Consider the following 14,109-nt stretch of genomic DNA (forward strand, 5'->3'; position numbering starts at 1 on the left):
AATTAATTGTAATAACATCTCCATGATGGCAGACTATGTTCTCATAGAGACAGACATACAAAATCTAATTAACTACTGTACACTACCATTCAAAAGTTTGGGGTCGTGAGTATTTTTATTTATTTATTTATTATTATTTTTATGTTTTTTTTTTTAATCAGTCTCACCAAGGCTGCATTTATTTGAATACAAATATAGCAAAACAGTAGTGCTGTGAAATATTATTTCAATTTAAAAATACCTGTTTTCTGTTTTAATGCATTTTAAAATGTAATTCGTTTCTGTGGTGTCAAAGCTGAATTTTCAGAAGCCCTTACTCCAGTCTTTAGTGATCCTTTAGAAATCATTTTAATATGCTGATTTGATGCGCTTAATATAATCAAAGTTGAAAAGAGTTGTGCTCCTTAGTATTTTTGTGGAAACCATGTTACATTTTTTCAGGATTCTTTGATAAATAGAAAGTTCAAAAGAACAGCTGATTTGGGGGGGGTCTCAGGGTTTGTCAAGGTAGAAAATCCTTGCTTTAAGATATTCTTTGTAAGAATTAAAAAAATAAATAATGTGTGTGTGTATAACTGAGGTGAGTAAAATTGCTTCATGATTTCTCCAACCTGAACTCCAAATAATCTGTCTGAAGCTTCCAACGCAATTTCTCGAGTCATTTTGTTATTAATGTGCACTGCGGCGCAAACACCAATATACGAGGAAACTGTTGTAGGAGGCAGGATTGACACTGGGTGGGTCCAGTGGCTTTTTGTTTGCATAGCTGCCTGTCAGCATACTGAACTGTGTGGGAGGGCTTTGCAGGAGCATGCGGGGTAGCTCCATCAGGATTGCATGTCATGGTGTAGGGGAAAGGTCAAAGTTCAGCCTGGAGAAGTTACAAAGGACTAATGTTCTCAAGCCCACTCCCTCGATCACACCTTAAATCCATATTTAGCCGGCCCACGGTCATTATTTTTCCTTAACCTACATATCCGTGATCAGTCTGCCCTATACTTAGCTGCACACATATTGATGTGGTTTGCTGAAGAGGCCTTTGTGCTCTATGGCAGCTGTCCATTCATGGCTCTCTAGTGACACATTTGATCATTGTCCAGTTGTTAGATCTACTGGAAACTTCTAACATCCCACATCAATGCTTATGGGCTGGGCTGGTGCCTGCTTCACCTCTGCCCTGGTTTCACTCCGCATATGGGCACAGACATGCGACCACTTCGGAAAATCAGTGGTTTCTACCCACCCTACATCTAAAGAGAAATGAGTCCTTCATCATTATCAGACAGTGGCAAATTACCAATTGTCTTCCAATTCCCCCTAATTTGCATTGTTACTCACTAAATAATCATGTTTTACCTCACTTTTACGTCATGTTCCCACACTAGTCATGTGAATAAACAGCAGCACCAGAGAGTGTGGTTTTGGGGTCAGTAAGATTTTTTTTATGTTTTTGAAAGCGTCTTCTCACCAAGGCAGCATTTATTTGATCAAAATAATAAAAACAGTAATATTGTGAAATATTATTACAATTTAAAATAAGTGTTAATTCCTGTGATGGCAAAGCAGACCCATTACTCGTTAATGTCTATGATGCTTCAGAAATCATTTAAATATGCTGATTTGGTGCTCAAGGAGCCTTTATTGTTATTATGTTGATAACAGTTCTGATTCTTAATATTTTTGTGGAAACTATGATGCATTTTTTCTGAATTCTTTGATGCATAGAAAGTAAAAAAACAAAAAAACAAACAGCATTTATTTGGAATTGAAGTCTTTTGTAACATAACAAATGCTAGTGTAGTTACTCTAGTCAATGACGCTACAAGCTACTAAAAATAACTAGTTTTTGTAATCAGAGCAGTATTTATCTGACACAAAAAACAATGAAGATCTCAATTTGGGTTACAGCACTAAACTTATGTTTGCAGCAAATACAACAAGAAAGTAGTTAAAACAAGCAATGAAATGCAATATTTGAGAAAATATTGAGAACATTTACAAAGGATGTTAACTTTCTTTAACAGAAACTGCATCTGCGGCACATAAGTGGTGCATATTTATTTTGGCAGCCATATTTAGCGAATGGCACGAGCACTGAACTCAGCAGAAATCATGTTGAGAATGTACTATAAGCATATTTATCAACACAGTCTTTTGCAATAGACTTTTTTTATGTGAAGCAACATACAATAATGGAGTGAATTACTCACCCATTGTTTGAAAAAAAGACATCTGCAAGTTCAACAAGCAGTGACAGGCAACCAAACAGCACTTTCTGTTCAGCAAATCCAGATAATTTAAGCAGGTTCTAGCTGCAATTTGGAGTTTTGTTCCATGTAAATTCATTCTGTATGGGTGTAAATGTGATGCCTCATGTCATGCTGATTAAAGTTGCCATAATTCTAAATGGCACATTCCTATTAACCATATTATAATTTATCAAATGAATTATTGAAATTTAGTAAGGCAGAAATCATTTTATTTTCGTTATAGAGCTGAAAACCCACCCGCAAATGTAAGAACTGAACTGAACTGAACAAATGGATTCACTGAACTTTCTACTTTTAACAGAGATAATGTATGTTTTGTAAGATTTTTCAACAATGTACCACTTTTTCAAGCTAATGACATTGGTAAATCATTTTTTTTATTTTATTTCAACAAACTAAACTGAATCTACTTTCCCTGCTTCGTTAAGAGAGATCACATGTCACTTTTTTTTAGCAGCGTATCGTTTGGTCAAGCTACTTGAATTGGTGAATCATTTTTACATTTATACAAACAAACTGATTTGCTAAACTGAATCTGACTTTCTCTGCTTTGTTAAGAGAGAAAGATTATATATTGTTGCATGTTCAAACAATGTACCATTTGGTCAGTCCTCTTAAATAAGTGAATCACCTTTTGAACGAACAAACTGATTCACTAAACTGAATCTGACTTTCCTGCTACGTTTAAGAAAGAGAGGGTATGCTTTGTCACATTTCTTTTTAGCAGCATACCATTTGGTCAAACTACTTAAATCTGTGAATCATTTTTTGAATGAACAAATTGATTCACTAAACTGAATCGGACTTTCTCTGCTTTGTTAAGAGAGAAAGGTTATATTTTGTCACATTTTTGAACAACGTACCGTTTGGTCAAGCCACTCAAATCGGTGAATTATTTTATTTTGACCAAACAAACTGATTCACTAAACTGAATCTAACTTTCCTGCTATGCTTACGAAAAAGAGGGTATATTTTGTCACTTTTTTTTAGCATCATACCATTTGGTCAAGCTACTTGAATTGGTGAATCATTTTTGGAACCAAACAATCTGATTCACTAATTCTGACTTTCCTGCTACATTTAAAAGAGAGAGGGTCTATTTTGTCACATTCTTTTAGCAATTTACGAATTGGTCAAGCTACTCCACCACTTTTTTGTAAAAAAAAAAGCTACACTATTTAAAAAAACTGTTGAACTGTTGTCAATGCTACTGAAAATTCTAGTTAAGTTAGTGTCTTGCTGTAAATCTGTTTCATGCTTATTACATTGTTTTTGCATTGTTGATGCAGTTAATTTGTACGCAACTCACTCTAGAATGGATTTTCCATGTTTAACCATTTCAAAGTGTGTGACAGTTAATAGCATGTGTCTGAACTGCAAAAAAAGCATAAACTTCCCCTCCCCCTCTCGCTGTCCCTGTCTGGCCTCGACTCTGCCCACATTACACTCCCATTCACACCAGTGAGAATAAGCCGCCCGCCCACATGCACCCAGACAAGGTCCAAATGAGATCAGTTGCGCGCCCACCCGTATTCTTGAGGTAGAAGTGACATCATTACATGGGCACACTCGGAATCACCCACGCCCATGCATTTGCACAGATACCATAAAGTGAAAAGGGGCCGAGTCTGAAGACACATGCGTATACATGCAGGCGTATGCACGCACCTTTGTCTATGCACTCTAGAAGACCAGCCTCCGTGTCAAGAAAGAGAAAATGCATAACTCAAAGGAGTGGCTCGATGACTTCGTTGTTGCCGCGTGAGTGTTGGCAAATTTGCGTCAGAGCTGTTATTAGCAGTTACCTCTCTGCCTCCAACACCCAACTAGTAGTGAAAAGACTGGAATGTCTGTGGTAGTTTGCACCCATGGCAACCCATGTGAACATTTGAAGTTTTCAAGCTCATCCTTCGTGTAGTAATTTAGACGTAGTGATTAGTCGGACAAAATGTTCTGTTTGTTCATCCGCCTATCAGGTTGAAACTCATCCTGAGGGGATTTTTAAGTGAGATGACATTTTATGAAGTATCTGACCTTTTTGCTCAAGAGGAATGAAGCTTTAGTTAGTTAAAAATTAGTGGCTTCGCTCTGTGAAGTGGTTGAGATTAACAACTGGTCCTGGAATTGTTCGGGTAATCTTTAAATGTCACACTAACCTCATGGTCCTCCAGTAAATATTTGATTCATATTGCTATAGGTTTCTGTCCATTTCTGTCATATAGTTTGTGGACTTACTGGAAGTGGTCACAGATTCATCTATGATATATGTTTTCTGGTGATGTGATGTGTGGTTTTTTTGGTGTTAATTTGCAAAAAAAAAAAAAAAGGCCCGCACACAATAAAGCTGCATAAAGAAAGACAACTGGGAAAAGGAAGTGTGAGATCACTTTATTAGGGGAACTGCAAACGTTTCTGTCACAACATGATCATCTTGAAGGCCTGAAGACTTTCCTTGCCTGGCTGTCTTTTTCACCTTCATACTGTGCGGGACGTTTTTGCAAATTGTCACCCGTTTGAATAATTGTGGCTTACGCACTTAGTGTTTGTGGAGTGATTGCTTTTTTTTTGGTGCTAAAATACTCGCTTCCTAGCTTAACATGCTGACAAAACTGAGTCAGTAGGTTGATTCTTCAAAAAAGTCTACAATAAGATTATTCTGTTTATTTGAGCAGAATAAAGCAACATTCAGTGGTATATATTTGGGCTGTTTGTTCGTCCTGTTGAAACAAGACGCGGATAAAGGAAAACCAGTTTAAAACTCAATATTTTTGCAGAAATGGCATGCTTCATTTTGAATTTGACTGCCACTGAAAGGAAATATCAATGAAATGTGTATCGATCTGCAGGAGGGCTATTTTGACCTCCAGGAGGCGCTGCAGGCCATTCACATGCGCCAGGAGACCCTTAAGGAGCAGCTAGCCCACGCCAGATCTAAAGGAGAGGAGACGGTTGGGCGGAACATCCAGGTGACTGACTGCATTATGACAGTGTGTTTATTTGTGTGTGGGAGAGGAATGCTCTCAGGCGCCTCGCTGACTCCGTCTTTATGTCTGTCTACCACCACACGTCTCGCTCCGGTATCATATCATGCAGGTTTTTGGGTTAATAGCTGCAAGAGCTTTGCCTGTCCTCTTGACCATGACCTACTTTTGGTCAGCTGGTTTAGTATATGAACAATCAATGGTTGAATATTTTTTAAGAAGTGTAAGAGATGTCCTGATGAAGTGATGAAACTGATGAAAAATACTTCCATTAGGAAGCGCTGTTATTCGCAGTGCTTTTTGCTGATTGTTGTTCTATAGGAAAATGACAAAGAAGATATCTTAAATATCAAAAAGTTAAGTAAATTAACAAAAAGTTGTTGTTGTGAGTCCAGGTCCCCTCTTTGTCCAAGGCAGTATTCTAGGCCCTTCTATCCAAGCAGATATGTAACCTCTGGTAATTCTGTTGTAATAAAATAAATAAACCCAAAACTATAATATAAAATGATATATGACAAATATACAACACTGACAATGCACTGCATACTTGTATTGCATTATGAATTGATTTTTTACACACTTTGGCATGCAGTGATGCTTGCATAGCTAGAAGTTATCGTTTTCATTTGTGTCTTTTTATGTCCTTCGTATCTAAGGCAAAGTTGATACTTCTCTCCATTATGTCTCCTAAGCTGTTAGAGTATCCTCTGAGCATTTAAAACATATTCTGGGCTGTCTTTTCTCTTTAATTGTTCTGTTTGTTTTTCAATAGATGGATTGACAGAATGCATTGTCTCAGAAACATCAGTTAATTATGCCGCTTTTGTGTTTTGAAGTGGAAACGTGTCATTTTGTAACTGTGAATAGCATCTTCCTGTGTTAAAAAAAAGTGGTAGAAAAATCCTACTTTTTAGGTAGGATAACATTGCACATGTAGGAGGGGTGCTATTGGAATCAATCAAGCTCCACACGTAGTGTGGTTTTAAATATAATCAGAAAAATGTACAGCAAAAGCATTAATATAATAGTATCAAAATATTTATAGTAATAAACCCGGTTTCAAATTCAAATGTGATTGAGGAGCATTCAAATCACCAGATATTTGAACTGTATGAGTTTGTTTATGGTTAGTTTTGTTTTGTAGCACTACACTTGCGGTATGTTGTGAATGGTGAATATTGGAAATCATTTCTGTCACACTGTACATACGATGCTATACATATCTGCCTGTCTGACTCCCTGCTGTTTGTGCATATTATAGGTTCAGCTGGAGCGTCTGTTGGCCAAGCAGATGGAGATACTGCATGACGCCGCGGCTCAGGACAGATTGCAGGCTCTAGAGTGGAGGGTTCCACCAGGGCCCTACAAACACAGCACAGACAGACAGAAAAGCAACGGGCTCTCCGTTGACAAAAACGCTGACCAGCAGGGTGAGTTTGTGCATTATAACGTTTGAGATGATGGGTTATTTGTCATGTGATTGATGCCTTTAATCCAATTTGCTGTGCAGTAATTGCAAGGACAATATATATATATATATAAAAGTTGTAGAAAGTCAACCATCACTGCAGCCCTCCACCAGTCGGGGCTTTATGGCAGAGTGGCCCGACGGAAGCCTCTCCTCAGTGCAAGACACATGAAAGCCCGCATGGAGTTTGCTAAAAAACACCTGAAGGACTCCAAGATGGTGAGAAATAAGATTCTCTGGTCTAAGATAGAACTTGACCACAGTGATCTTTGGGTTCTTCTTTACCTCTCTCACCAAGGCTCTTCTCCCCCGATAGCTCAGTTTGGCCGGACGTATTATATAATTATTAATCTTTATATAATAATCATATTTTGTTTATATATTTTAATATTGTATTAGCAAACTCTTTTGTACAATTAGAATATAAAAGCAAATTATTTACTTTTGGAAAAAATACTTAATTTTATTGTCTTTCTAAAGACTATGAAAGTCCAACTAGGGAGTACACAAACATTCAAAAAATGAAAACATGAGTGGATTTAAGATTAAGGTAATATGTTTAACTTTTTTTTTCTTTTCATTGACGTTAATTTCATTCAGATATTTTGGCATAAGTAGATGATTTTGATTGTTTTGCACTAGAGCACTAGATTTTAATACTAAGAAAGTATGCATATATTATAAAGAATAAAAAGTGTTAATCTCAGATTTAAACTTAATAAATTTTAATATTATCAAACATCAAATGATAATATTTATTATAATATTTATCTAATATAATTTTAAAAGTTTTACTATTATTATATCTTACTTTTGGAAAAAATACTTAATTTTATTGTCTTTGCAATATCATAAAAATATTTTTATATATTTTCTATGTTAATATAATAAATATATTATGTTTAATATATGAGTGTCTAAATCCTAAAGCAAAACCACTTGAGAACCACATTGCACATTCATTTTCACGATCCCAGACAAAAAAAGTGAACAAAACAACTATTATTATTATTACTATCAGAAAAGCAGACAAGCTGTCTTTTACTCTTGATTGACCATCCAGATTGTTTTTGTACACATTAGACGGTACCCAAAACCGGTGAAGTGTTTCAGTTGTTGTTTCTCAGATAATTCAGCAGCTTGCATCACCTGTTCCAGACTCATCTGGCAGCTGCAGGCGGAGGCGGGGTGGTGGGTGTCAGAGAGGGGAGGGGGATGTCGGGTGGAAATATGAACACAGCTCTGCGTTCTGCTACAAATCTTGTGCCTTAGAATGCCACCCGTCTGGAGTTCATTTTGACCCTCATGTTGGTACATGACGATAATTACTGCGCATATACCGAATCTGAGCACTGATTATATGCATCACAGCACAAGCTCAATTGTTTACACGTTTACAAGGGCTTTTGCATTGCAAAGTAGTGCCTGACCACCATGGGGTATTTAATGGCAATATATTTATATTTTATATATTAATATTTAATATTTAAAAAAAAGAAAAATTTCTATTAAAATTATGCATTATCCATATTAAAAACGGTTATATGTGGCAGATCACTTCTGTGAATTGGTAAACATCTGATGCTCAAAATGACCAAATATCAGCCAATAAATGAGCTATAAGTGTTTTTTGGTATAACACACAGGTCGCATATTTCCTTATTCTATGCACCTGCCAAGCAGCTACCATTGAGATAAATTGCTAGTGCATAGCTTTCTTTAGCTATTTCTTTAGACCTCCTTGGAAAAACCACATAATTAGCCTTCATTTCTCATCTGCTTTAATGTGACACACTGTTTATTATTTATGATAATTATTTGTGGTTGTTTCACACTGCGCTGAACACAACAGCGCTCTCTCCCTCCCCAGCTCTGAGAATAACTCCTTCATGAACTCTCTGAGTACATGATCCCTCTCAGCTTCCTAATATCCCATGTGTTCTCAGAACTCCAGAGTGGGCGTATGGGATCTGCGGAGAGAGAAAGAGAGAGAAGCAGAGGCAGAAAGTGAGAATTTGATGAGAACTAAATATGTCCTTCTTTAGCTTTGACTGTACCTTTGCAGGTAGGGCTTTAATGAAATGAATCAGTGCTGTTGGGGTTACAAGTATATTGACTGCAATACCATTTCAACCACAGTAGCAGTTTCATTCTAGAATTTGAAATAAGTGTAAATAGACACACTGTTGTTCAAAAGTTGGGGTTCGTAAGGTTTTTAAAATGTTTTTGAAAGAACTCTTTTATGCTCACCAAGGCTGTACTTATTTGATCAAAAATACAGTAAAAACATGAAATATTACAATTTAAAATAATTGTTTTCTATTTTAATGTGTGATTCTTCAGAAATCATTCTAATATGCTGATTTGGTGTTCAAGTAACATTTGTTATTATTATCAATGTTGAAACTGCTTTATTTTTGAGAAAAGCGATACATTTTTTTAGGACTCTTTGATGAATGTAAAGTTTGAGAGAACAGCATTTATTTTAACTAATCTTTTGTAACATAAATATCTTTACTGTCACTTTTGATCAATCTGATGCATCCTTGCTGAATAAAAATATTAGTTTATTTTCTTAAAAAAATTAAACTAGAATATGTGCCTAAATAAATGTATAAATGTAAGGAATTATAATTAGAGTGTAAAGAAGTGGAATTAAAATTTATTGAAATTTTAATAATAATAGTAATTTTAACTAGACAGACAGACAGATAGATATTTTGGAAGGACAAAGAGATGGATATGACCAATTACACAAATTTACAAACAATAGGACAAATACCATAGAACAGAGATACAAATTTAATAAACTTGCAGTTAAACAATATAAATTCATGTTTTTCAGGTACAATAGGTTTATTTAACATATAGTATGAAATACTACACAAATGTAATAATCAAATGTAAAAATAAAACGCTGCATAGTCTTCACTGTAAGAATTAAATATAATTTGATTTTTATTAAAGATACAAATGCTAGATGAAAGACAGACTTCTTTGACCAGAATTTATTACCTGTAATACATTTCTTTAATTTGTAGTTCAAGGAATTCTTCGTCCTGTACATTCCAGTGCAACTTCCTGTAGGACTTGACCAATTCAAATTCACTCTGAATTTTGCCCAACCTTGAAATCCAGTGGTCGTTACCTTATATGGTTTAAAAAGAGGTATTGTGCGTAGTGGGTGGCAAAGACATGTCCCCTCAACATTCAGATTAAAGCTGCTGGTAATTAAAGGGCATTGTGTTAAGTTAAAAATGACAGACATTAGTCATGATGCTGCACTGATGCTGTCAATAGACACAAATGAGATCAGCCAGCCAGGGACAGAGGAGGTTAATGTGCTGTTTGAAGGAGGTGTATATGCTCAATGCAACTCACGATCAACGTGCTTCAAACCGCATTCACTGTCCTCGGGCTATTACGGAGTGTGCGTTGGCTGTCTATAGTTGAAGAAAAGGTGCATTCGTATCAAATGAAGCTCAGTTGCGTGTGTGTGAGTGAGTATTGTGCTGAGTGTTTCTGGTAGGCGGAATGTTTGTCTCGTAGCATTAGCTTGGACTCGGTAATGGACCTAATCATGCAGCCTTGCGGTTTGTTAAACACCGATCTTGAATACAGTAGCGAGGTGAAAAGAGAACATGAGTTAAATTGAAGGCTTTGTTTCATTGCATGTCTACAGGAGAGAGGCCACTGAATCTGAGGGTGACCAGCCAGAGGACGAGTGCATCAGATGGAGACACGCCTCTCGGAAAGCAGCTGGCCAATGAGTTGAAGAGGCATCATCACGCTAATGCTGAGAGCAAGACGTCAGCAGCCACAGGTGTGTGTTGAAAGGCAACACTTAAGACATCGTAAGCAACCTAAGGCTAAGACATTTAAGAAATGTTAAGTCCGCATCATAAGTATCCATGACAAAGGAAGCATCCCATAATGCATTACAATGAGCTCAGTGAAAAATATCCTTCCTAGATAGTGAATGAAACAAGAAAAATGTCCATTATCAGTATACTTTGAATTCTGAAATTACATTTTTCGAAACCGTTTTAGAAATATCCTTTATGAATGCTTATTATTCATTCAAAACTGAAAAATATCATTTGAAGTAGTTCAAAATAATAAAAAATGACCGTTTTAGAAATGTCAATTATTAATATATTTATTATTCATTCAAAACTGAAAAATATAATTTGAAGTAGTTCAAAATAATAAAAAATGACCATTTTAGAAATGTCAATTATTAATATATTTATTATTCATTCAAAACTGAAAAATATAATTTGAAGTAGTTCAAAATAATAAAAAATGACCATTTTAGAAATGTCAATTATTAATATATTTATTATTCATTCAAAACTGAAAAAGTATAATTTTTTTTTAAATAGTTCAGAATGGACTGGTTTAGAAATGTATATAATTATTCAAAACTAGCCAGTTATTTAATAATAAAAATTTACTATGTGTACTATATAAAATGGAGATCAAAATTAGAGAACAACCTACAATTTCCTAAATTTCACGGTCACTGCTTAGTCCTATTTGAAGTTATCCTAACAGAAGGGCAGTTTTTAAGCATATTTCATAAATTAATTGTATTCTGAAGCACAATTTAAAAAACTTAAATGAGATATTTGAAAAAGAACTCTGATCAAAATTAGAGAACACTTACAGATACCTCCAAGTTACTGGTGTTAATCTGGCACCTGGTGCAAATTTCCTTAATTATATGACAAACCCTATTAACTGGCAGAATTCGTCCAATTTTCACTGAGATTGCAAGATGGCGGGCCGCTCTAAGGTGACTGAAACCCTGCGACAGGAGGCGGTCCCGATGAAGGCCAAACGAGAAGTTAGTCGTTCCAAATCTGTGGTTTCTCGAATATTGCAGCTTATAAAGACACTAATTCATTCAAGTCCCCCAAAAAGGCTGGTCGTCCACGCAAGAAATATGCCCGAGAGGACAGGATAATGCAGAGACTCTCAATGGGGAATCGGTTCAACACTGCAGCTGGAATTGCTCGCCAGTTCAGTGCTGAACAGGGTATGGATCTTTCTCGGCACGTTTAAGAGAAGTCTGACTGAAAGCGCACACTGCAGTGACCAAGCCTCTCATCAGTAAGAAAGAATCAAGCGGCTAGGCTCACCTTTGCTGAGGATCATGTTGTGTGGAGAGAGGAGAACTGGTCCAAAGTTCACTTCAGTGATGAGAGCAACTTTAATTTATTTGGGTCTGATGTGAAACATTTTGTTCGGCATCAAACTGGGGAAAGACTGAAGCCCGAGTGCATAAAGAAGTCAGTGAAAGGTGGAGGAGGAAGTGTCATGGTTTGGGGGATGTTTTCTGCAGCAGGAGTTGGGCCTCTTATACAGCTACAGTACATGGCAGGGTGAATGCAAATGTTTATCAGAACCTCCTTCAGCAACATGCGGTTCCTTTCCTGCAAGCGTCTCCCAATCAGCCTGCAATTTTCATGCAAGACAATGCCCCTGTCACACTGCAAAATGGGTAAAGTAGTTCCTTGAAGCTAAGAACATTGAAATAATGAAATGGCCAAATAGTCCTAATCTAAACCCGATTGAATATCTCTGGAAAATCCTTGGCTTCAAAGTTATGGCTAAGAAACCCACTACAGTCACCAAACTATGGAAGAGAGTGGAAAAAGAGTGGACCAGGATCACACCAGCGCAGTGTGAGAAACTAGTGATGTCCTGCGGCCGCAGATGTGCTGAAGTCAATCAAAGCAGGAGCCTCTACACTCCCTACTTGTTTCTAACAGCTGTAACCCTCCAAAATTATAGTTGCAATCTTCTTTCATGCTACAGTGGTTACCGTTCTCTAATTTTGATCAGTGTTTTCCACAAAATAAAGGTTTTTGTTGAAATGCCTTGGTTATTTTGTCAAACATTTTAGTATAACAGCTAATATTCCTTCACATTTTGAGAGATGAAGATTAACAATATTTCAGAAAAAATTATTATTATTAAGTATTTATTGATTGTTCTCTAATTTTGATCTCCACTGTACTGTATATGTTTATGATCTTTTAGAAACATGATAATGGCAAACTGTTGAAAACACTGCCTTTGTAGAGCATTTCAAATCTGTAACTTATGAATTTCATTTCAGTTAAGATGCCACCTAACTAGCAGACCGCAAAGCAGCACACTAGGTTTTGGAACGGAGCCAATAGTATTATTATAAAATAATAAATAATTATTATGGTTGATGATGAAGATTATTATTATTATTAATAATAATATTAATAGAAAATATTATTATTGTTATTATTATTAATGTATTATTTAATTACATTTTTAATAAATTGTCAGTTTTTCCATTATAGAAGCTTAAGGGGACATGGCAAAAATGGCAACATCTGATCATTAAATTCCTAAATTAATGAAATTATTTAATTTCACCATATGTTCTAGCTTCACTTAGTTGGTAAAAGCTAATTAACATGATTTGATCTTTAACATTGTGAGGTATTTTTAACCATTATATTTAGACATAAATGAGCGGGCATAACAGGAATAATCCATATAATATTTGTAACTGCCAACCTTACATTTATTCATTTAGCAGACACTTTTAACCAGAACAACTTGCACATGAAGAACCTTGAAAGTAATTTATCATAAATGTCATAAAGGGTTTCAGTAATCCAGAGCATTTCTCTTAATCTTTTTTTTTCTTCCAGAAAACGGAGGAGACACATCTTCACATGCCCTCAACCTCTCTGAGAAGAAGACCATCAAGTCAGAGCCAGAGGATTCCAGATAGCAGCCCCGAATGCTTTTATTTCAAACCTACAACAATACATGTCATCTGTCAGTGAATACTAAATAAGCACAACTACAGTAAAGCCTTAACAACCAATGTTGCCTCAAAAAATAGTTTATTTTAGTTTCTCGCCATTTTCGTTTTTGCCAAAGCACCTAGAGCCCTTATTTCCATTCTCCTGAGTAGACACTCTTACAGCCTAGGACCATAAAAACATTAGCACTCCATGGCTGAATTAGATAAATGTGTTTTTCATACATGGGTTATTCCTGCAATACCTGTTGAGCTCTGTTATTTTTAAAATATGAATATGCTTGTGTTATAATATGACGAAGAGTTTCTATAAAAGGGCATTCAGATATATGCTCTGATAAAGACACTTAAACTGTTAGAGTTTGAATATTTACAAAATGAACAAAATTTAACATAACTACGAAATAAAGAGCAAAAATGTTCATGGAGGAATTGAGAGTTTGCTTACCAATGTTGCCTCAAAAAATAGTTTATTTTAGTTTCTCGCCATTTTCGTTTTTGCCAAAGCACCTAGAGCCCTTATTTCCATTCTCCTGAGTAGATTCACACTGTTTGTGCTGTCACTGACTGTAC

General features: G+C 35.8%; 1 protein-coding gene across 1 annotated transcript in view; it reads left to right on the forward strand.

The window, feature by feature from the left end:
• The window catches only part of LOC107657527 (NGFI-A-binding protein 1-like), a 21,500-nt gene extending 7,819 nt beyond the window's left edge, over positions 1–13,681 (forward strand). Inside the window, 4 exon segments of the mRNA XM_016445660.1 lie at positions 5,113–5,236; positions 6,513–6,681; positions 10,402–10,542; positions 13,421–13,681. Of these exon segments, the coding sequence (XP_016301146.1) occupies positions 5,113–5,236; positions 6,513–6,681; positions 10,402–10,542; positions 13,421–13,503 (517 nt within the window). The 3' untranslated portion in view covers positions 13,504–13,681.
• The last annotated feature ends 428 nt before the right edge of the window (positions 13,682–14,109 follow it).

Source organism: Sinocyclocheilus anshuiensis, unplaced genomic scaffold (genome assembly GCF_001515605.1).
Source record: "Sinocyclocheilus anshuiensis isolate Anshui unplaced genomic scaffold, SAMN03320099.WGS_v1.1 scaffold179, whole genome shotgun sequence".
In the NCBI taxonomy this organism is placed as follows: domain Eukaryota; kingdom Metazoa; phylum Chordata; class Actinopteri; order Cypriniformes; family Cyprinidae; genus Sinocyclocheilus; species Sinocyclocheilus anshuiensis.